The sequence below is a fragment of the Ictalurus punctatus genome, chromosome 11 (assembly GCF_001660625.3).
Source record: "Ictalurus punctatus breed USDA103 chromosome 11, Coco_2.0, whole genome shotgun sequence".
NCBI classification, from domain to species: domain Eukaryota; kingdom Metazoa; phylum Chordata; class Actinopteri; order Siluriformes; family Ictaluridae; genus Ictalurus; species Ictalurus punctatus.
The window spans coordinates 9249577-9275087 of NC_030426.2; the positions used below are offsets into that span (position 1 = coordinate 9249577).

General features: G+C 37.1%; 1 protein-coding gene across 2 annotated transcripts in view; it reads right to left on the reverse strand.

Annotated features, from left to right (window-relative positions):
• Positions 1-25511, reverse strand: part of grm4 (glutamate receptor, metabotropic 4) — a 201008-nt gene that overhangs the window by 134478 nt on the left and 41019 nt on the right. For both annotated transcript variants that reach the window (XM_017480467.3, XM_017480466.3), the window contains exon 2: positions 3543-4392. In XM_017480467.3, the coding sequence (XP_017335956.1) occupies positions 3543-4067 (525 nt within the window). In that variant the 5' untranslated portion in view covers positions 4068-4392. The remainder of the gene's footprint in view (positions 1-3542; positions 4393-25511) is intronic.

The window sequence follows — 25511 nt, forward strand, 5'->3', positions numbered from 1 at the left end:
TTTTATATGAGTGTAACCAGACCTTCTGCTGGCATGCATTAGTTTTCAATCCCAGAGATGTTTTACTTTCTGTAGTTACATGGAGCAAATAGCCATATCTGATGAAGTTGTAATAAACTCACTCTGGCTGTCTGGAAGTGAAGTGTATTCTGCTGATCTGCAATTCCACCGTCTGTCCTCAACAACCAAAGTGCAGCAAGACACTAGCACTTTTACAGCCTTAGTGTTTAATCCATACAAAGGCCGGAACATTTAAAGGAGACTTTTAGCCTAATGGTCTATAGAGCATTTTTCAATCAAGCAAGTACATGTTTAATCTTGACCCCCTTCTTGTGAACGCTTTGAATGGTAATGGCTGGGTCATGGCAGAATCATTCTCTAAGTGGATTGTAAATGTGTTACATTAACTCCAGTTGCACAGTTACTGTACCATTCCAGTAACAAAAGCCTCAAACTGGGAGAAGAAGGCGAATGATGAGAATGGGATGGATATGATATTGAAGATTAAGATACAACATTGTTTGGAAAGAAATGTCATTTATTTTCAGTTACAGGAAGTGATGGGAATAGCAGTCAAATTCTTGACTTGAGTGAAGTTTAGATAAAATAAAAGTGAACACAAATCAGCTAACAGGTGAATAATTCAAACTAACATGTAAAAAAAAAAAGTTAAAACTGCATGTTTAAAAAGACTTACTATTTAACCATGCCATCGCTCTCATAACTACTGATCTATCCTGTTAGTTTCACTGTGTTGACTGAATAATTCATAGTAGGTGCTGAATAGAGGTCCAAGACAATGAAAATAACCGAATAAAACTGAATAAACACAGTATTTAATGGTTTAAATCATACATGGTCTATATCTGGGCAGAATTCTGAATCCATTTAACATGGCTGATTTTAATGTACAGATCTCAGATAAAACTCCATACAGAATGTAACAGACAGACAGACAGGCACACACACACACACACACACACACACACACACACACACACACACACACACACACAAAAGTATAGTTTTCATGTTTTGTTTTTTTGTAAAATGTCTTGTAATATATCTTGCATGTAGTAAAGTAAAAAAGATTGTTTTGTAACAGATGGTGGTGCTACCGAATATTATGAAGTAAAATTTATCCAAACTAGAAAATATTCAAGTGATTCAAGTATAAATTAACCACTGTAAAAGCAGTTAATGTACATCGCATAACACTCTTACATTTATAATTCCTATCCAGCTGGACTTTGAAAATTGTAAGTACTAATTCTATACAAGGCACTTGTGCAGGACCATACATTCTTCCAAACATAAATTATGTATGATTCTTACAAGAACAGGAAGGGAAAATACAAGGGCTGACTGACTGAAGAAAGTTGCATCTGGAAAATTGTGTCCTAGCAAACATGTACTATCAGAAAAGCTTTTGCAGTGTCCCTGATATTGAAATGAATGTGTATGTATCCAAATCCCCACAAAACCCCCCATTCTGCCTGTTAGACATGTCAGCATTCTGGCTGTAGGCCTTAAAGTGCAGCATTTGTACACAAGGCCTATCATCACCACTGCAATACCACCACATTCCCTCTGCTTGTAATCTATCTTTGATCAAACCTTTCCCTCTGAAAAATGGCACTGCCAAATACAACTTTTATTTTAGATTTATTCAGGGGTTTTTTTTGTACCTATTCATTTAATGCTCAAGTCCTAATGCTAGGCAGAGAGGAAACAATATCTAGGTAGACTTTCCTTCATTACTCATTGACCTGTGAACACACTTCTCACATGCAGGCAAAATTTTATTATGTAACTAAAAAGAATTTGCTGAAAATGAAAGGCAGCTCTGATATTTTCGGGTGATTGCTGGAGCAATAAACTCAGTGACAGTTATGGTTCCAGGAGGATAGACCTTAAATGAGTCCAAATAATTCTGGCAAGCCAATTGAATTAATAAATGCATAAGAGGTAATGAAGCTGCACTGAGCTTCCTCTAAACTTCCTGCATCATTGGGATCCATATGTCTGTTGATCCAAATCTCAAACCAAACAAAAGGCAACAGTGTGCTCTGAGGCTGAAATCATATGTAGCTGGGTAAAACTGTTAGACAGTTAAATTTTACAGATGGAAAGCACAAAAGAGAAGAAGTGGGAATCAGTTTGTAATACTTTGTACAAACTCCACTTTGTCATCCGTATCTGTTTTGGCTAAATCCACTGCTCATTTGCATACCCATATTTTTGCCTCAAGTGTTCAAGAAAAAATGTGCTGTTTGCCATTTATCAAACTGAAATATTACCCTTTATAACAAAAAACACATATATCATAAAAATGCTAGATCTTTGAAAATGGAGGAGCTAATTGCAAAGTCTTATGATTGATGAAGTATTAAAATCTATTACAATGTTTGGAAATTCTGTAAGCTGAATGAAATATATTAGTATATAAATGAATGAGTATATAAATATTAAGAGGATACATATGCCAGGACTGTGTTGCTGAGGACTACATTGCCCATTGGCCCATGCAATTCAATTGAGATCACGTGCACCTGAGTCTTGTTCATTTCTAATGAGCACTAGTATTTAGGTTCTGACATTTGTGGTACTCTTTGTCTAGCATTTGTCGTGTTCATTTCGGGTCCATGTGTCTTTCCATGCGTGCCTAGTTCTTGTTCATGTTCCTGCTGGTTGCATTCCTTAACATTCCTTATAGCACATTTCTATGAATGCTCAATTCGGATTCGTCAGAAGGTGTTGATTATTTTCTATAATGGCAGATCTGACAGTAGTTCTGGTCGAAAAGTTTAAATGAATGCCATAATTGTAATACATTATAATTTCTATAGTAACACTTTACAGAAGACTTGTATTGAGGACACTCGATGTAAAGAGTTTTTTTTTAAATGTATCTAATCATTAATATGATACATTTTTCTGTGAGCAGACATTTATTTAACATTTTTGTAAGGTGTTTCTAGTGTCTGCACATTGTATCAGTCAGGTGTGAAGTTATTCCTTTTTTCAGACACAGGAAAGTCTTCAGGACGGAATGTTGTTTCTCAGTAACATGACAAGTTGCTTTTTTTTCTTATTAAGAGAGAAAAAAAGAGTGGTGAGGGAACTATTGTTTATAGCTGTTATAACATAAGTGATAACAGGAACTAACTTGTTTTGCGGATGCTCCACAGCATGATACGTAAATGTAAACAAATAAGAAATATGATGTGTTTTTCGTCCAATGCAATTGTTGAAAAATTAATGTGGTATAAGAGAAATAAAATACTTTGGTACAATACAGAGTGTTTTATTCCTTACTTATCCTTATCTAATTAATGCTCTTAAATAATCACAACATAGCAACATTAGAGGATGTGTTTTTTAAAGGCCTGAAAATATTCAAAGGGTCTAATGATTATATTAACAATGTAATTATGAAGTTGCAATGGTATCTAATCCTGCAGTTATGATGAGGTCTAATTTTCCATTTGCCATAAGTCAGCTGAAGAAGGTATAAAACACGGCTTCACCAGGGTGCTTACCTTAAAGAGGCGGAGGATGTTAGCCACCATGATGGACACGGAGCTGGAGGAAGCCCCAATCACTCCCACAACTCTCTCTGGCTTGGTGATGATGGGTGAGCCACCTCCCTGACACTTCACATCTGTGCCATCCTTCTCTATAAGTGCCTGGACAAAAGTGAGCGACTGCTCCAGAGCATGTGTGTCTCGTGAACAGGTGTCAAGAATACGGGCCCCCAGTGTGATGTTAGGGAGAAGCTCATGGTCATTGTTGATACGGTCCAGAGCAAAAAGCATGGCTTCCAGACGATGGATGCCCTTCTCCTTCTTCAGCTCCCCACAGGGCTTTCCATTATGACCTCTTGCATGAACTGGAAACAGGCCTCCCAGTGAGATGTCCCCATCAATGCGGATTGAGTTTAGATGTGTATGGCCGGGGCCCTTGGGTCTTGCTTCCAATGTGAGCAGGAAGATATTGAGAAAAATCAACAAACACAAGCCAAGATGGATGGTCCCCCCACCCATGATGATTAAGGAAGGAGACATTTCAGGAGCCCAGAATGTACTCAGTTCTCTCTTTTATTTTTAACTCAAAACTGTTGCTTACTGTATTAGATGATGTCTGAAGGAGTCCATGAAGGAGACAATGTCTTCTGAGATTTGTGAAGTAAAAAGTTGGATAATATCACCAATTCTGCCACACCTCTTTTTTCCCCTCCATGAAGATACCTCTAGCTCGGATTAAAGGTTAACCATAAATCATGGATTGTTCTGTTCCACTGAATGTGCAGGGTTTTTTTTTTTTCCAAAGGAGATGAACAGAGGTCTGTCCCTTGGGCCCACAAAGCTTTGCCCACCAATGAGTTACTTTCTATAACAAGAAAGAAGCAGAAAGTTAGTGACAAAACTGCTCAAAATGAAGGAAACATGTCAGATGTGCATTCACAGCATCATGCTGAAAACTCACACATTCCCTCCCTTTGTGCACATCTAAAATTTAAAAGGTTGCTATGGGTTCCAAGGTTGGAAAGGAAATGAGTGTTAGCTCTCACATAATGTGTTTCTTTGAAACATTTTGAATGAAGGAGCTGCATTGTGATAACCCACTGCTATGCTGTGTGCTGGGATTCCAGTGCATTTTAAATATTTGCTATTATTTTAGCAGACAATTAAGCAATACTGCACAAGCAAGAGGGTTACCTCCAGCCAAATCACAGTCGTTCTGATATTCATAGCAACAGCATGGTTGCGAGTGTGATATAGTTTTCATACAACAGTGCTATAATCAAGAAATTAATATAGATTAACTGACATTTCAGATACTATATGGCCAAATGTTTGTTAATTTTTGCTCTGTCAAAATTGTTCCCAAAGAAGCCACAACTGTATAAAGCTTTGCGTATTGCCATGCCAACACACAGACTGACTGACAACCTGAAGTAAGTGTAGTAATGGTGTCAGTGTAATGAACTATTGCTAGAATTGGAATTTTATGTAGCAAACACAGACAAACAATCACATTTACCAGTGCTGTCACAATAAATATAAGCACTCTTGGAACCCCATTTGATATCTGATGTTGGCACAACACATTAATTAAAGATGTCATTATTTCTACTTAATATATAATTATTTCTAGTCTTAGGCACCCTAAGACTAATACTAACCCTGTATCCCAATTGGCACACTATCCGTACTAAATAATATCCGAGATGAGAATTAGTATGTCCCAAATCATAATATGTTGAAACGAGTATCCCAAAGGTACCCAGATGGTCTACTATTTTCAGTATATTTTCAAAGTGTGGATCCGTGGACACATTTTAAGCTAATATTGCCCACAACTCCTTGTGAGAGGGAGGAGGAGCATTGTGAACATTTGCTTCACGAAATTCAAGGATGCATTTTATAGAGGTGTAAATTAAATGTGGAAAAATAAATCAAGGGAATGATAAACTATGCAGTATAAATTATATAAGGATTAACTGATGAAGAAAAGCTTAAATGCAATGAGGAGTTTGTTTATGGTGACAGTGTTTTTTTCCGGGCAACAACATTCTCTTCCGTTACATGATGTGTTAGTATGTCCCAATATTTGCATACTCTTTTAATACACACTCAAACGTATATACTTTTTCTTCAAAAAAAGAGTACATAGTATAAGTATGCCAATTTGGATAAAGGGTAATACTAGTGTTAATACTAAATTTGTCAAGGATGTTTTTTAATGACTTTTTTTTTCAGACAAATAATTTTAAAAAAAGCTGGCTGTCAGAGACCTGAAAAGAACTGAATCAAATGCAACTGTCAAACTCAAAGAACTGTGGCGGATTTTCCAAAATGCTCAGAAATACTTACCCAACAATTTCCTTATAAAACTGCTGAAAATGTATCTGAGTCGTCATGCCAAATATTGATTTTGTTTTGTTTAGTGCTCTTAATAGGAGTAATATTTTATATAGAAAACATTTCATTGCATTATTTTTGGAAGCATCTCTGCTTTACATCATTTATTTTACATGTGACTTTTGCACAGTACTGTATGTATTTACCAATTTTAATTTAAGAAACACTATAACATGGTCCAATGGTGCTGACCGGGATACTTAATTGATGTAATATAGTATGTATGTGAAATTCAAATGGGTAAACTGACTGTAATTCCATGGAATTACATCAATTTAAACCTTGACTATATAAAGTGAATTACCAATCATTAATACGTTTCAATGTATTAATAAAGCAGCATGTGGCTTACTTTCCAATAAAGCAACATATGGCTTACTTTCTATCTCAGAAGCAGCATACAGAATGAGATATATTATAATTATAATTAGAGTTATTTAAATGCCAAATAATAAGTAGTACAGATCATCCTACAATTAAAACATGGGTTGTATCAAGATTATATATACATTCACGTTTATTCATTAACAGATGCTTTTATCCAAAGTGACTTACAAATAATACAAGTAGTGCTACCATACAAGATTTTTAATTAAGCTCTAGAGAAGCAAAGTGTGCACAGTAGAGGTGTTTGTTTGTTTGTTTTTTGTTTTTCAATAATGTGGGGAATGGCAGGTTATGGCTTAGTTAAGTGTTCACAGAAGTGGTAAGTCTTTAGTCATTTTTTGAAAATAGTGACAGATTCTGCTGTCTGGATTGAGGTTGGAAGTTCATACCACCACTGAGGGACAGTTAGATTGAAGGTTTTGGATAGGGACCTTGAGCCATGCTGAGTAGGCACTACTAAGCCTTGGTCGTTAACTGATTGCAAATTGAGTGAGGGAACATAAACCTCAAGGAGAGTGTTGAGGTAGGGGGGTGCTGTTCCAGGCAAGGTCTTGTACGTGTGCATAAAGGCCTTGAATTTGATGCGTTCTGAATCATCTGAAGGGGTTTGATGGAGCTTGCTGGGAGACCCGGGAGTAGGGCATTGCAATAGTCTAGTTTTGAGATAACAAGAGCCTGGACTAGTCGCTGTGTAACCTGTTCGGTGAGATAGGGTGTGATTTTCTTGATGTTGTACGGAATGAACCTACAGGATCGTGCAGCTGTTGAAATGTGGTCTGTGAAGGTCAAGTTATCATCAAAAGTCACCCCCAAGGTTCCTGGCTGTCCTGGTTGAGCCGAGCTGTACAGTGAGGTTGTTGTTGATTGCGGGGCAGGCTGGGATGATGAGAAGCTCAGTATTTGCCAAGTTGAGCTTAAGGTGAGGTGGTGTTCCCTCATTCAGTTTGAGATGTCAGACAGGCAAGCAGAGATTCATGAAGAGACAGATCATCAGGCTGGTAGGACAAATAGAGCTTGGTGTCATCAGCATAGCAATGCTATATATGATGAGCTCTGAGAGATGTTATTCAGGAGCAGTTGGTGCTTGATAGCCCTAGTCATGAAGATTTCCTTGAGACTATAGTCAAATGTGCAGTATAAAACTAGGACAAATACCTGTCTGAACTTTTCATTTACAACAGCAACATCTGCTGTATTAGTGCACACACACATACACACTCACTCACACAAACTGTTCACAAGTAGTATAGGCATGAACTGAATGCTAAAACAACAGGGGAGTATAGAATAAACATCATCATGTGTATAAATGTACAAGTAGCAAAATTAATTAAGGTCCTAAGAGAATGGGACACCTCCTTTGTTTTTATTCTTGCTTTTAAAAAAAAGAGAAAATTACAAGTAGTGAGTGGCTAAAGCAGACTATCAGTACAAAAAGCAGCAGCATACCATAGGCCAAAAGTCTAGTGTCATAGTACATTTGAACGCTTGAGCTTTAAATCTACAGAAGTAGAAGTCGCTCTGAGAACACGAATGGGAAAACAAATGGAAAAGAGATAAAAGTGGGCTATCAGTGCAAAATTGCTTGCAGTTTCATCAACTGTGAGCATACCACCATTGATGTGAAAAGGAGTCCCAACACATTTGAAGGTCTGCTAGTCCAAAAACAGAAATGTCAAATAAAAGGGGGAAAAAAGCATGGGTTAGGCTCCAGGTTCCCCCCTGAATCTGTAGGATAAGCGTTATAGAAAATGGATGGGTATACACATACTCAGCAAAACGTCCCTTTTTCAGGAAACTGTATTATAAAGATAACTTTGTAAAATCCAAATAAAATTTATAGAACTTTATTAGAAAGGGTTTAAGCAATGTTTTTCATGCTTGCAAAATGCCTTTGTGGAAGAGTGGAGTAACATCTCACAGCAAGAACAACAACAAATCTGGTGCAGTCCATGAGGATGAGATGCACTGTAGTACTTAAAGCAGCTGTTGGTCACCACATACTGACTGTTAGGTTTGATATTGACCCCCCCCCCCCGCCCCGCCTTTGTTCAAGAACTAATTATTCCATTTCTGTTCATGAAATGTCTTTGAAAATTGTTCAGTTTATGTCTCAGCTGTTGAATCTTTTTATGTTAATACAAATATATACACGTTAAGAAATGTGCTGGAAATTAAAGCAGTTGAATGTGAGAGGCTGAGTAAATATATATTTATGAGCAGAGTATTTTTGTGAATGTTTTTTTTTTTTTTTTTTTTTTTTTACAAAAGATCAAAAGGTTAAACAATAAAGACAATTTTTCACAACCTGTCACGATACGAAGTTGGATACGGATGCAGGTGCAGAATACAGGGTTTTAATCAAGAAACACACAACATACAGAAAACACTATAACACGACGCAAAAACACTGTGGCAAGGATTAAACATAAACAAAGGAACAAAACTACAGCTACAGAGACAAGGCATAGAGAGATTAACGGAAGACAAGGAAGCAGTGCAAACAGTGGCTAATTATAGGAGTGCTCATTAACCCGGAAGTGAATTCAGGTGCAGGTAGTCATGTGACTGATGAGTATGGTGCAGTGGCTGCTGGGAACTGAAGTCCAGAGTTCCCTTCCCTAAAACATGACACAACCTTCTTTGCTCATATTGACTAAGGGTGCCATTAGTGGAGGGCACTGTGTATATATATATATATATATATATATATATATATATATATATATATATATATACAGTGCCCTCCACTAATGGCACCCTTATGTATATACATATGCAATTTCATGGATGTTGATGCATTATTGGCTGCTCCCCACTTGTGCTGTGTGTGTGTGTGTGTGTGTGTGTGTGTGTGTGTGTGTGTGTGTGTGTTTGTGTGTGTGTGCGGGTGTGTGTCTGTTTCTCTCTCATCAAACAGAGAAACATGCAGGCCTTCCGCTGCATTTCCAGGTCCCCAGACCAGCTTAGACCAGGCCAAGCTAGACCTCTTCTTGCTTTGCCTCATGCTGTGATAATGTTTGTGTATAGCTCATGTTGGTAGCAGTAGTTGTAAACAGTTATTTAGTGAATATGAGCAAATGTTTATGGACGTTACCCTAACTTGAGTCCAGTGAAATGCAGAAATAATTTTATTAAATGTGGTATAATCTTGCTGGGTGATGTCTAGTAGGACCAGAGAGGACTTATTTACATTGTTTTCTCCTGGTTATGTTTATTTAGGGAGTTATGGAAGACCTGGTATTTAATTTTCCTTTGGATTGTATTTGGTTAGGTAGCTCCCTAAAACTCAAAATTAAATTGCATTTGTTTATTATTTTCTCCTTTCAACCCTCCTATATTTCCTTTAGAAACAGGAGGACATGGCTCTTATTCTTTCTTTTTATATTGTGGCCTGACCCTAGACTAAGCTGAAACAATACAAAAAGATAGTTTAATAGTGAAAGTATCAGTTTTACCTTCTGCTACTGACAAGGGGGTGGTACAGATTCGTTTCTCTCCAAAACATGGAAATTTACGTGTCTTTCTCCCCTTTGCTCCTACACTTCCTTTGAATTTCATCCTGTTACAGTTACTGACCCTGTCAAAATGCACTTTTTGGTTGTTTTTCGTCTTCCACGTCAACTGGGGAAGTTCAACAAAGAGTTTGACATGCTACTGTCGACCATCCCGGATGACAGAACTCCTCTTATGGTCCCCAGTGACTTCAACTTTCACCTAGACAAGCCGCATGCAGCTGATTTTCTTGCACTCCTCCCAACATTTGACCTCAAGCAGGTTGCCACAACAGCAACTCACAAATCCGGCAAACAGCTCGACCTCATCCTCACACGTAACTGCACCACACAATATCTTCTTATTGCTCATCTCTACACCTCTGACCATTTCTTTATCCAGTTTCTATTTCTCTCCCCTCACCCCCTCACTGTCTCCACCTTATTTTTCCTTTCATTGCAATCTTCGCTCCCTTTCCCCCTCACACTTCTCCTCCATTGTCACAACCTCACCTCCCTCTGATAGCCACCTCTCCTCACTGGACTTAAATACCGCAACTGACATGTTATGTTCCACTCTAACATCTTCTCTTGACAGCATTTGCCCCCTAACCTCCAGACCAGCTCGCACATTACCCCTAGCCCTTGGCTCTCAGAAGCTCTGCGTAACAACGGGGCCAAACTAAGAGCAGCTGAAAGGAAATGGCGTAAATCTAATAATCTGACTGACCTAACCAATTATCAAACTCTTCTCTCCTATTATTTAACATATATTATTTATATTGAGACTTGTCGAGAGAATGGGAACAGGTGAGCATCGCATAGTGCCCCCTGGGTAATAACCTAACTGGTTAGGTAATACCTAACTAATTACCAAACACGTCTCTCCTCTTTTTCCCATAGCATCTCCACTGCTAAAGCTACATACTACCAAGAGAAGATTGGCAGGTCTCCCAACACCTGTACTCTCTTCAAAACCTGTTCTTCTCTTCTCCGTCCCTCCCCCCCCCTTCCCCTACCTTTCTCACTGCAGATGACTTTGCCACTTTCTTTTCCAACAAGGTTAGATCGATCAGGAACCAGTTCTCAACCCCAGACATGTACAGACCAGCTCCTCCTCCATGTAACTCTCAACTGGCTTCCTTCTCTCCTCTCTAGGAGACTGATGTCTCAAAACTCCTCCTCTCTAGCTGAACTTTCTCACACAGAACAACCTCCTGGACACCAAACAATCAGGCTTCAAAAGCAGTCACTCCACGGAGACTGCTCTGCTTTCCGTCACTGAAGCCTTACAACTAGCAAGATCTGCTCTCATCCTACTTGACCTCTCAAGTGTTGCTTTCGACACTGTGAATCATCAGATCCTCCTGTCAACTCTCTCCAGCCTAGGCATCATCGGAACGGCTCTGGGCTGGGTGCAATCTATGAAAAACTTTGTTTACAATTTGTGGAATAAATACAGAATAATGTTCCTCAACGTAAAATTGCGAAGACTATGAATATCTCATCATCTACAATACATAATATCATCAAAAGATTCAGAGAATTTGGACAAGGGTGAAAATCAATATTGTATGCCCGTGATCTTCAGGCCCTCAGGCAGCACTGCATTAAAAACAGGCATTATTCTGTAATGGAAATCACTGCATGGGCTCAGAAACACCTCCAGAACTCAGTGTCTGTGAACACAGTTCACCATGCCATCCACAAATGCTGGTTAAAGCTCTATCATGCAAAGAAGAAGCCATATTTGAACATGATCCAGAAACGCTGCCATCTTCTCTGGGCCGAATGGCCTGAATTGGACTGAGGCCAAGTGGAAAACTGTTCTTTGGTCAGACGAATCAAAATTTTTAATTCTTTTTGGAAACCATGGACGCAGCATCCTCTAAACTAAAGAGGAGAGACACCATCTGGCTTTTTATCAGTGCTCAGTTCAAAAGCCTGCATCCCTGATGGTACGGGGGTGCAGAAGTTCCTATGGAATGTGCAGTTTGCACATCTGGAAAGGCATCATCAATGCTGAAAGGTATATACAGGATTTAGAGCAACATATGCTTCCATTCAGATTCCATCCCATCTTAACTTCTGAGAGACTTTTCCTCTCTAAGATATGCTTTCTGTACCCAATCATGTTATTGACCTGTTGCCAGTTGCAAAATGTTCCTCCAGCTGTTTCTTTTTAATAAGACTTACTTTTCCAGCCTTTTGTTGCGCCGTCCCAACATTTTTTTAATTAAAACTTGCCTTATATTTTTGTTAAAATGGTACATTTCCCCAGTTTAAACATTTGTTATGTTTTCTATGTTCTACTGTGAATAACATATGGGTTTATGAGATTTGCAAATAATTGCATTCTGTTTTTATTTACATTTATGTACATTTTACACAGCATCCCAACTTTTTTGGAATTGGGGTTGTAGTAAATAGTAAATGTTGTCATAGATGTGTTTCCATCTGCAACAACCAACAATATTCCAGTGGTCATTTGTGTTTTCATAAATTTATACCAGGGATGGGCAGTTTAAAGTGAATGAGAAAATGTGCAAAAATGAACAAACTAAAAAGTCATGCACTCATTATTTTCAGAAACACATTCATACATGGCTTGTGGTGATTTGGCTCCAACAGTGAGCCATGTTCCTTTTACACCATTTTGACTTAATTTTGCAAAGAATTTTGAGAAAAGTGAATAAGCAAGATTGTTACATTAGTCATGAAATTTGCATAGCCTTTATGCACTTTTAGGACTACATAACACCATCATACTGCATAAAAATGACTCAATAAATGAATTGTTTTACCTCTAGCCATACACTAGGGTTATCATCACTTTAGTAATTTCAATTTCATCACTTGTTTATGCTTTAAATTATGCCAGTCCTAGCTATTATATTATGCTCATTTTTAACCATTGCATGCAAGAGCATCTACCACTGTCGTTCACTAGAAAATAGCAAAAGCACAAGCTCTTAGTACTTTTCCTCCCAGCTTCTTTTGTTAGCCTCAATGAGGCACAAGAAAATGAGCAATATTTGTCATTTACATATTTGCTACTTGGCCTACACTTACACTGCCTCCCCCATTTCTCTGCTCTATATCTACTCACCTCCTGTTCTATTAATATAACACACAGTATCAGCAAAACACTCATACAAGGCTACTACAAAGAATTAGAGGTTGCTTTGAAATGCTTTTTCAGCACAAGCAAATCTACTTTTTATATAAGCATGCTTATTAAGAAGACCTCTTACACAAAGCTTAGGAATCCTAAACCAGTTAGAAGAAAGAAGTAACCACTATATAAATTAATTTATAATGAGCAACATTCTCAGTAATGATCTGTCTTCCATATCTATTGTATGCCTGCTGATTCTGTGTGAATTTATTATTATTATTAATATTATGATTTTTTAAAATTATTTATTTTTTTATTTATTTTTTTTATTATTTTTTCCAGGAAGTTACAAATGAACCCAGACAAACATCTAAGAAACTGCAAACCTCATTCACCTTAGATTAGGTCAGCATTCATGATTTATCCATTAGAAAGAGATTGGGAAAATGGTATCCATACAGGTGTATATCAAAAAAATTTATATCGTGGAAAAGTTAATTTTTTTCTGTAATTTAATTCAAAAAGTGGATCTTTCATATATTCTATATTCATTACACACAAAGTGAAATATTTCAAGCCTTTTTTGTTTCGATCTTGAAGATTATGGCTTACAGCTCATGGAAATCAAAAATCCAGTAACTCAAAATATTAGAATAAAGAATTTATCATTTGTAAAGGTTTATCTCACATTTGCCAAAAAAAAAAAAACAACCAAAAAAAACACCTTGATGATGTTAATGTTCTGCGGACAGATGAATCAAAAGTGGAACTTTTTTGGAAGACATGGATCCTGTTACATCTGGCATAAACCTAACACAGTACTCCCCAATAGGAATATCATTCCAACAGTCAAACATGATGGTAGTAACTGTGCGAGGATGCTTTGCTACTTCAGGGGAACTTGCTGTAATTGGTATATGTCTGTATCACATGAGTGAGAAAGGGATAGGTGTTGCATAAACTTTTTCCCTTCATTAATGAAATGAGAAATTCAGGAAGAGCAAATACCTTTTCGTGACATTATATATTACACAATATGCAAGACATGATATCTCAGTCAATTGTAAGCCATTGCTGTAGTCTATCAGGTTATATGAACTAGTTGTGTTACTTGTATCATGCACAGTGCCCTAAAGGCTCTTTTTTGTATTTGTAGGTTGTATAGTAAACTCATTTGAAACAAATCTAGGTTGACGTCTTTTCAGCTCCAAGACAGCAGTATTACATAAAAATGCTACATTTCTCAGCTAGGAGAGTAAAGATTTAGGATTTCTCAGGCATTTATTTCAGTCAGGGTCATTTTACAATTCTCAATAACTAGTGTATTTAAGCCTTACACAAAATGTTAGTTGTATTTGCATATACTATATTGTATTTGCATCGTAATACTTCACCACAATGGACAAGATAAAATTTAAATGTATAAGTACAGTTTGGTTCTCCTCAGTGGGCAGTAGATAGCCAAACTTAATGGTTTATTTTCTATCCCCTAAGCCTATCCATCAACTAAAGATCACAAAAATGCATCTTTACATTTAAAAAATGTTGTATGTATGTTATGTTACCAGTTTGATCATTGCTAGCCCTCCTCTGAACTGAAGTAACTGAGCTAGCTAATCGATTTCAAACTGCTAAATGTTAACTTGCTGAACACTGACAGCTGTAGCCTACTTCCCCACATTAGCTGAACATCTGTATACTGTAACTTACACACTGCATGGTATATGCATGTATTACTAACATAGATGTAAGCGTAAGGATTGTTATGCTAAACTGCAAACCGAACTCTCTAATCTGATTAACTGGTAGTGTAATGGTAGCACAGGGATATGTATGGTTATATTTGGTAATACAAAGAGTACCGTGTATACTGTTAGTGATATGCGTAACTAATAGGGACAGTGCGGGGGTGAATTGGCAGAGATACAGAGATGAAGACGTTGTTAAAGGCTGTTGGATGTTGTTTAATAAAAGGAACTAAATGGAACCATGCTTGTATCGCCTCATTTATATGTGCGGCCCTAACATTACAGGTAGCCTATTAGAGCCTTAATAACTCACACAGTGTCTCATAAAAGTTATTCAGCAAACAAACCTGATGCTAAACCTTAAACACTTACTTCAAATATGATGTTTTGTTTATTCTTCAGTATCTTGCAACCATATTCTCTCGTCCAAAGCTCATCCTTGATTTGAAAACTGCACGCGCTGCCGGTGAACGTCAACAAAACAAGACCTTCTTTCAACAAGAGGTAAAATAATGTGTCACTCAGCATCAGCAACTGCCAGTAGCGAATAAAATGTTGGGGTGGCACCTCGGGTGGCCAATCGGATTTCAGGGGTGTCCTCTGCCACCCTGGACACCCCTCTGGCTCAGGCACTGCCTATAACTCAAGTAACAGAGATAGATGACAGTACTGCTGATTTTATGCATACTGCAGTGTTTGCAGCTGAGAATATGACCACTGATTATATACCACCTCCACTTAAACATACAGTGCAAAAGCAAGCCACCATTTTACCACATGAAATGGCACTCCAGAAGTTCAGAAAATAATAAGCATCCCAGAGCTATAAAGAGTAGTAGTTGAACAGATATTTACAGTAAGGAAAATACCTCCTCATACTATTATATTACCCCTAATTTGAGACCTTTCTCAGAGAAAATTCCCTGTTCCACTATGGAGGTTCATAATATGTGGTAAAATAATGCTGAGTTCTGTCTTACTGATAAGCACATGGTTGAGAAGACTGTAGAGAGCTTTTTACCTCCCACTGCAAACATTGCCAAGCAGTTGGGGTCCCAACGTTAGTGTTATTGTTTACCCAAATTTGCTTGATTCAGCATATGCTGCCATAGAGGATTGGAATGAGCTTTTAAGTAAGAGCAAATAAGCACAGGAAAGAGTCTGGTTTATGGGCCTGGAACAAGAGAAATTTCCTTCTTATCAGACTCTGATGGTCTGTCTACTAAGCACAATGCTGGAACCAATTGGAGGCTGCCATGGATTCCAGCAACTGAAATCAACACTACACTCAGATAAGACACAAACACAAGCACATCTATTTGAGTATTTCCTTCTGCATGTATGCATAATGTATAAATGTGTGCCAACTTCACACTATTAACATTTTATATGCTGCTTTGTATTCTATGAAGTTGTGTATTTTTCATGTTATTTTTGCAGCGCTCTGCTGTCATATAGTTATTCATTTTATTATAAAGATATTTGTCAAAAGTAATTTTTATTTTCCGTTACCTACATATTGCTGAGTATTGAACTAAATAATTCAGCACAAAATCAAAATATTCATCCAATATAACATCCAATATAACATAACTGTGAAGGCAAAAGTATGTGAACTTTTGCGAAAATCTGATGATGTTTTAGGCCATATTTATGCAGAAATGCAGAAAATGCTAAGGGTTCACAAACTCGGACTTAGAGCACAAGGTGGACGGAGTGCCAACCCATCACCGGGCACAATCACACAATCACACACACACACACCCACACACACACACACACACACACACACACACACACACACACACACACACACACACACACACTACGGACAATTTAGAGTTGCCAATCAGCCTATAGTGCATGTCTTTGGACTGGGAGAGGAAACCTGAGTACCCTCGAAGCACTGGGAGAACATGCAAACTGGGCGGAGGCAGGACTCAAACCAAACCCCAGAGGTGCAAACTGCTAACCACTAAGACACCGTGCCCTCACATATACACTGAGGTCAATTTGGATGGTGTTAAAAGCATTTTGCTGGTCACACATGGCATGGTTTGCAGAGGAAGTGCAAAAGACTATGTCATTAGCATAAAAGTGCAATCCACAGTAAGGATACAATTTCATTAATGTACAAGTTGAACAATCCTGGATCCAGTATGGAGCTTGGATGCACTACATTAGCGACCTCTAGAAACTTTGACTGCAAGATACCACAATACAATCATTTCTCATATTGATACAGTTCTGTAAGCAGTAGAAATCAGTGCCCTTTAAAGGCAAAAATGAGATGGTGTATAGAACAGGAACGTTATTTACTGTTTAATAGACTAATAAAGAATTAGGCATTATACAGATTAAACTGCAGTTGGGATATATCTACTATAAAACACAACTGACTTAACTTTTTAACAACTAAAGGTCTAAAAGTCTCAAAATTAGATGGGCCATTTTCTAAATAGTGCAGAATTGTTTTTTTTTTTTACTAAGTAGTGCAGAATTGATAAATTACTATTCAGGGATGGGTTAATCAACGCCTGAAGGCTTGGCCTCCTAAGCTGCTAATGGCTACAATAATAAGCCTAGATTGATACGATCATCATTATTCATTTTGGATTACAGCATATCCACATTCTTATTTTGGACTAATGAGAGGAGATTGCATTGCATTTTCTCCTTGGCTCTATTGGTTGCTAAAGGGAACCTCGCCTCTGTAACAGGCTCATGAATCTTTGCTAATGTGAATATTATTGTTCCTCATATCTTATCATACTGTACATCTCCTGTAGACTGTGTTGAGAATGTACCACTGCTTCAGGGCCTTTTATATATGGCAGTAATAAATAGGGATAATTTGATCATTATTTACTTTTACAGTGCAATTCATTGTATATGTGCAAATAAAAAAAGATAGATATTCAAAACCAGTAAAGAAAATAAATAAATAAATAAATAAATAAAAACCTGCTGTCAGAATACTGTGACAGAACAGTAAATGTGGATATGTTACAGATATGCTGTCACATCTATCAACACTACCTGCCTTTTTAAAGACATCTCCTTTCCTCAGCTTCCTCAAGAACGATGGCTTGACACCATTCAGTCAGTTTGAGCTGTAATTGATCTTAAAGGAACTCTCTCCCCCGCATCTCTTAGTAAACTGGTAACAGAGCCAGGGCCACAGTATGAGCTGATAGAGGAGTACACTGAAGCTGACATACTTGTTTGAAGTAGGGAAGTAATTTGGCCCTTTACATTCACTGCAACGTCAGTTTCATCAATGCACAGCGATAGGGCTGAGGTCATACTTGTGTTGGAGGCCTGCTGTGTGTGTGCAATTTAGAAAGCCGAAGCCATATGTGACAGGAATCTAATAAAGAAACTAGCAATTTTAACAGGGGTGCTCTTTAACTTAAAAAAATTGCTTAAGGATTTAAATGGATGTAATCTTAGGAAAAACAAAAGTCGCCATAAAATAATACTGAAAAAAGATCATCATAAGAAGAAAAGCACTTTACATTCAAAAATATGGCAACATTGTAACATATGGCCAGTTAAGCGATACATCAATACACTTAATAAAACAATTCTTTCATAATTATCAATTAATTCATGCTTTAATCCTTACTGAAGTGTATATTAACAGCCACCATATATGTCATACAGTTGTGCCCAAAAGTTTGCATACCCCTTGCAGAATCTGCTAAATCTTAATACTGTTAACAAAATAAGCGGGCTCATAAAAATCTTGTTCGTTGTTTTTTATTTAGTACTGTCCTGAATAATCTTTTTCACATAACAGATATTTACATATAGTCCACAAGACAAGATAATTATAATTATAACTGAATTTATAAAAATTAGCCTGTTCAAAAGTTTACATACCCTTGATTCTTAATACTGTGTGTTGTTACCTGTTGCTAAGGAAAGTAGAACCAGAAGTGTAAATTATTATTTTGTCTTCTGGGAGACATGTACATATATTATTTAGCATCTGAAGGGCATACTAAATAAATTTTAAAAATCTTTAAACAGAATAATAACAATTTACACCGATCACCTGTTCAAAAGTTTACATCCCCCTGGCTCTTAATGTATGCACCGTATGAAATCGTTATGTATGACTCCCTTAGTTGTCCTCAGTGTGAAAAGATGGATCTCAACATCATATAGCAGCTGTTGGAAAGGGGTCAAATATGCAGGGTCAAATTCATGATCCCTCTTATTTTGTTAAAAGTATTAAGATTTTGCAGATTCTGCAAGGGGTACGTAAACTTCCCATCGAATTGTACATGAAAAAACACCCTATTTATTGAATTTTATTTTCAGACATCATAATATTTTGTCAGTTACTATCCAACAGGTCTACTCATTTATTACACGTTTATTTTGTTTATTACAACAAAAACTGTTGTTCTGTGCTTTTAATTTTTTTAAAGTCTAACACTAGATTTAGATTTTTATGCTTTATTATGATGAATGGATAAGAACAACAACAAAAAAAAAACTCAAGGAAACCTTGGCAGAAAATGGTGGCTTAGCGGTTTGTATATTTGCCTTGCACCTCTTGGGGGATGTTGGGGGTTCAATTCCCACCTCTGCCCTGCATGCGTGGAGTTTGCATGTTCCCCCCCTGCTTCCAAGGTTTCCTCTGGGTACTCCAGTTTCCTTCCAAATCAAAAGACATGCATTGTAGTCTGATTGTAAGCATCTCTAAATTGTCTGTGGTGTGTGTGTGTGTGCGATTGTACCCTGTGATGGATTGGCACCCTGTCCAGGGCGTCCCCACGCCTTGTACCCAGAGTCCCCTCAAATGTTAAGGATAAGCGGTACAAAAATGGATGTATGGATGCATGGTAATTTTCACATATACCATAACCTATGATTATTTATTTTTTTATTTCCCCCCAACATTTTTTAATTTTAAGTTAATTAATTTTAACAAAATTTTACATACTATTAGGTGAAAGATATACTGGTCAAATGAAACAAAGTTTCAAAGCTGTTTGCACTTATGAGGCTTTTAATTTGAAGAACACCACAGCAACTGTGAAATATTGGGGAGGCAGCATCATGCTGGTAGAATGCTGTTTTTATTTTTGCTGGAAAAGGGACTAGTGTATATTATAAAATAGATGTCATCATGAGGAAGGAGGACTATCTAAAAATACTGAAGCAAACCCTTCCAGCAGGACAATGATCCTAAGCATACCGCCAAAATTGTAACCAAATGGCTTAAAGACAAGTGATTGGTTCAAGTTCATGCAATTAAAAGGAAATGCCACCAAATACTGTACTATGGAAGTGTATGTGAACTTTGAACACACTGAAAATCTTATATAGTAGATAAAAGAAATTAAATATATCTCCAGTATCTTTTAGCCATTATTTTGAAACTGCCTCTTAAGGAAATAAAGAGATACACCAATTGACTTAACACAGGAAATGTATGGCAATATGTGGTAAATGCATTTTGAAAAATGTCTTTAGCCTAGGTGTATGGAAAATGTTGGTCTCAACCCTAGGGCATTTGATTTTATTGTTCCACATGTGACCCATCCCCCTGCCCCACCCCACCCTCCACCCTCAATGTGTGGGTATGTGATTTCATTTAACATGTGTTGAAATATTATTCACATGATGTAATATGTTTACTTAACATATGCAACTTCAGGGTATAGTATGGTGAAATGCACCATCACATGTTTTTAAACATGATCATAGATTGCTCATATGTGAAACATATGTTGTTTACTTATTAGGGGATACTGGATCTATTATGTGGCTGAAGCTTTGTCTCCACACTCCTTTGTCTCAGGAGCCTTTTCCACGCATTAGATATGTTTTAGGAGTGCATTTATTATCTCATGGTATAGCTGCATATACTCTATACCTCATGGTAAAATGAGCTTTAGATAAATCGTAATGGGAAATGCATTGTTTAAATTAGGCTTATAGCTTCAAATATGTTTTCAGACGGTGTTTAAGATCTAAATATTTCCCACAAATGCACTGTTTAAAAAAGTTATTTGCCAATAAAAGTCATGGAGCCTGTAGAGAGGTCACAGCACCATGCAAGTTCCAATGTAAATAATGTAGCAGGTTTGTGTGTGTGTGTGTGTGTGTGTGTGTGTGTGTGTGTGTGTGTGTGTGTGTATGTGTGTGTGTGTGTGTGTGCGTGGGAACAATGCTGCTGTTGTTCTTGGTCACACTGCAGTGCTCCTGGAGATGACAAGTAAGATGGTGAGATTTCAGGTTCACTCTTGACACCTCACTCCACTCTCTTTCCTCTGAACACTGCTGCATGGCAGCATGAAATACTCAACATCTCTCTCACTAATGGTCCTGCAGTACAAAATGCAGAGAACATTCCAGAAGCCTAGAAGTAGAGAGGCTGTTGCACCTGCGTTCAGTGAATCAAAGAGTTTCCATCTGAAGTTTAAACAGACTGTGGCTCCTCACAGATCTACAGCTGGTTCTGTTAGGATCGTAATAAAAAGCAGAGCTTTTACACTGGTTGAATGAATTCATGATAAAAAGCAACGCTGTACTGGTCTTACAAAGGAAATTTTTCTCCCTACATATTTCAATGAATTTTTAAGCCCTACGTCATACAGCAGAATCTATAAAAGTCTTTTAAACCAGCCTGGAAGATAAAAAAAACTAGATGTGAAAAGTGGATCATTATTGAATGGGTCAGGATGACATTTGTTTCCTACTGATATTACAGGTACACATACAGTATGTACGTAAAGTAAAGCTATTTGAAGACATCTATGTGCAAGATTCAGATAAATAACTTCAAACATTTATCCTATCTACAGCACTTAAAAAACAGCATTACTTTTCTGTCCTTCCCCACTTTACCTTGAAATATAAGCATTAAACTACTTCAAAAATCTTATTGTTTTTGCATTTATGTATAAATCCATTTAACATCACATGCTTCTAACATCCTTTCCCATTAGTCATCCATTATAGCTTAGAGAAAATATCCATTTTATTCATGTTCCCTGAACTTATTCACCCCTATGAATTGTTTGGAATAATTCACATGTTCAGTAGGAAGTTACATTTTGTTATTTTACTTTCAGTGATATTGCGATATTAAATGATTAGTTCAATTTGAAGTGCATCCCTGTTACACAAAATACAGACTGTGACACTCAGAAAAACTACTCTTTTGGCGTACTGCATTTCACCTGTATATTGTAAGGTAGTACGGATAATCGGATGCAGCCCATGTCAGGGTTATGCCGGAATCAGTGCTTGATTACATTTCTCATCAGCCACTACACCTCACTGCATCACGTCACATGATCGCCTGCACCTGTGTCACATTTTTGTAAATGAGCACTTGTACAGTATATAAGTCAAGGCTTGCACCTTGATTACTGTCTAGATTTTGTCTTCCTTTACTGTCCATTGTCTACGTTATGTTCTTTAGTTTTTGTCTTGAGAACCTTGTTCATGTTTTTGTGTGTCTAAGTAACGTTATCTGTATTGTTTGTTTTTTCATAAAAGCTCAAAACTGCACTTGCATTCACCTTTGCCTATGTTACATGACAGACTGAAATATACAGGTGCATCTCAAAAAAAATTTATATCGTGGATTCATTAACATACTTTTCAGAAGGTCGACAGTTCTGTATAATAAATTCTTTATTCTAATATTTTGAGCTATTTTTGATTTCCATGAGCTGTAAGCCATAATCATCAAGATTAAAACAAAAAAAGGCTTGAAATATTTAACTTTATGTATAATGAATCTAGAATATATAAAAGTTCCACTTTTTGAATTAAATTACAGAAAAAAAAAACTTTTCCACGATATAAATTTTTTTTAGATGCACCTATATGTTCCTTGTGCTTTCATGGGGTTTTTGCCTTGCAGCTGTCCCATGGATACCATGTTCCCAATCTCTTTCTACGGGAGAAATCATAAATGCTGACCTTGTAAAAACCTTGTAAAAATGACATTATTGACTGTGGTATGTGAACACATTTTTTGTATGAAGGCCCTCTTTTCTTACATTCAATGATTAAAAAAGGAAATCACCCAAAGGGTCTTGTCAAAGAAGGATCTGTTTCCTGTGTCCGGCCTCAAATATCCCCACAATTCAGCCATCAAAGAGCTCTTTCTTCATTTAGCAGTCATTTTGGCACCTCTTTAATCAGATGTGCTTTGACAGACATGCTTGCCTGAACGTGCAACATCAGCATTTAAATTAAGACATCAACTCTGACACTAGGTGATAATATCTGTACCAGTAAAAAGATTAGAGCACACATCTAAGAGCTGGCATGTCTCAGGGAAATGAGGGTCTTCTGGTTGTAATTGCAATTGCATTTTGCAACATTGATTTTCTCATAGCTCATCACCTTGATAACTAAAAAAAGAAGCAAGTTGATGAAAAGAGACAAAGAAGAAGTAGCTAAATATGCAGTGCATTTAGTTGTGTTGCTATTTAGTATACACATGAAATTACAGCACAGAAGTAACTAATACAATTATGCATCCTGCAGTGATGGTAATGAGCAATGTTCATGGTGATTAGAAAAATTACCGCAGCTTTTGCGGTACACTGGGTAGATTTTCGACCTCATGAGTTTGTGACATGAGATATTTCCATAAACAACTGTATAACCAAAATGTGTTGTGTGTCATGACACAAAGATGGTCATTGCATTTAAACCAAGTAAAAACAATTATAAATAAATAAATAATGGTTGATTTTATTTTATTTTATTTTTTTTACAATTATTGGACCACTTGAGATGGATTGACCGTTAATTGTAATGTAGAGAACTTGAAATGTTACTCCATTCTTCTTAATGTTATTATATAGAAAGTTTTACTGTTTAACTTTAATTTCATTTGCCATTATTACTGACATTACACACAAAATCTGTCCTCTCTCCATGCTCTAAATTACAAAAGGCTTTGCTCTTTGTAATTTATCAATCTTTTTTCTTCTTATTATAATCCAGCAATTATGTAAACATGACTAGAATTAAATCACATCCAGACTGACTGTAGTGTCTAGTGTCACATCAGAGCCAGAATTGGCAACCAACTACAATTCCCAGCCTACAGTGAAAACATGGATGACAAGCACTACAACACCAAGCCACCACAGACTCTCTCAAGTCCACAGTCACCTGATTACTGATCACACAAACCTGGACTTTATCACACACTTACAGTATACTCTTTGCTCTAACTCACTGAGAAGTATATGCTCTGTGTTTTTATAGCAGTCGACACCAAGCCGTTGTTCATTGATTGTCTTTCTGGTTTTGATCTAGTATCTGGTTTTCACATTTTCCTCTTTCACATTGTTCATTGCCTGACCCTTGCCTGTATCTTGACTTGCCTCTGGATTACGTCTTTGCTTTGTTTGCTGTTTTTATTAAAGCATTGAACACTTGCACTTGCGTCCATACTTGTAACGTGACATCTACCTTTAGTTACTTTCCTACTAGTCTACTTACCTTTAGCAGGAACCATAGCAAATATTATTTTGATTCAAAAATATATGGGAGAATATTAAAGATGTATTAATATCTTTGCAAAAAAATTAAGTAAAACCAGATGTACTGTCATCCTGTTTTTCCTAACATAGTCTACAGATTCTTGTTGCCTAATGTACACAGTACATTTGATATTTATCATCATGGGCACAATTAAAGTGATTGTACACAAAAGAGACAGATGTTTGTTAACCTGCAAAAATTGGGTAATGAATATAAAAACATTAAGCAGTTACGAATACCATTAGGCACAATCAGAGCCATAATAACAAAGTTTCAGAAGATTGGAACAGTTAAGATACCTGGCACATACCAACATACCATCCTCCATCTCCCACACACTGTGAGGAGGACGGTGAGGGAGGCAACGAAGAACCCAAAGATCACAGTTTCAGAATTTCACAGCTTGTTGTCAAGTTTAAAAAAATATATTATATACCACTTCTATAACAACAGCTTGGAGGAGTTGAAGCCTTTCCTGAGAAAACCCAACTAAATACAGCACCTGATATTATTATAAATAAAGTATTACGAATGATTGAAAGGTTAAAAAAAAAAAACCTATTAGATATGCTAATAAAAAAGCATGTTTTGATTCCTCGACAGATACGGCCCTGCAGCTTCAGGTAATGTTCACATCAACCATCAGAAAAGGAAAAAAAATGTGATCTCTGTGATTTTGACCATGGCGTGATTGCTGATCTCCTGGGATTTTCACACACAACTGTCGCTATAGTTTACTCATAATGGTGCACTAAAGAAAAAACATCCCATGAGCAACAGTTCTGCGGCAGCATTTCTATACAATTGCGGTGAACAGAAAAGCATCTCAGAATGCACAACACATCAAACCTGTAGGTGGATGGACTAAACAGCAGAAGACCACATCAGGCTCCACTCCTGTCAGCCAAGAACAGAAGGCTGAGGCTGCAGTGGGCACAGGCTCACCAAAACTGGACAGTTGAAGACTTCTAACTTTCTGCTATGGCATACAGATTGTAGGGTTATGTCCACAGTTCAGGCTGGTGGACTTGGCATAATGGTGTGGGGAATGTTTTATTGGCACACTTTGGCCCTGTTAATACCAACCAATCATCGCTTGAATGCCACAGCCTATTTGAATATTGTTGCTGACCATGTGCATCCGTTCATGGCCACAATTTACCAATCTTCTAATGGCTACTTCCATCATAATAATGCACCATGTCACAAAAGTCATCTCCAACTGGTTTCAAAAAGAATTGAGGCTATTTTGAGAGCAAAGGGAGGCCATACCTAGAATTAGTATAGTGTTTCTAATAAA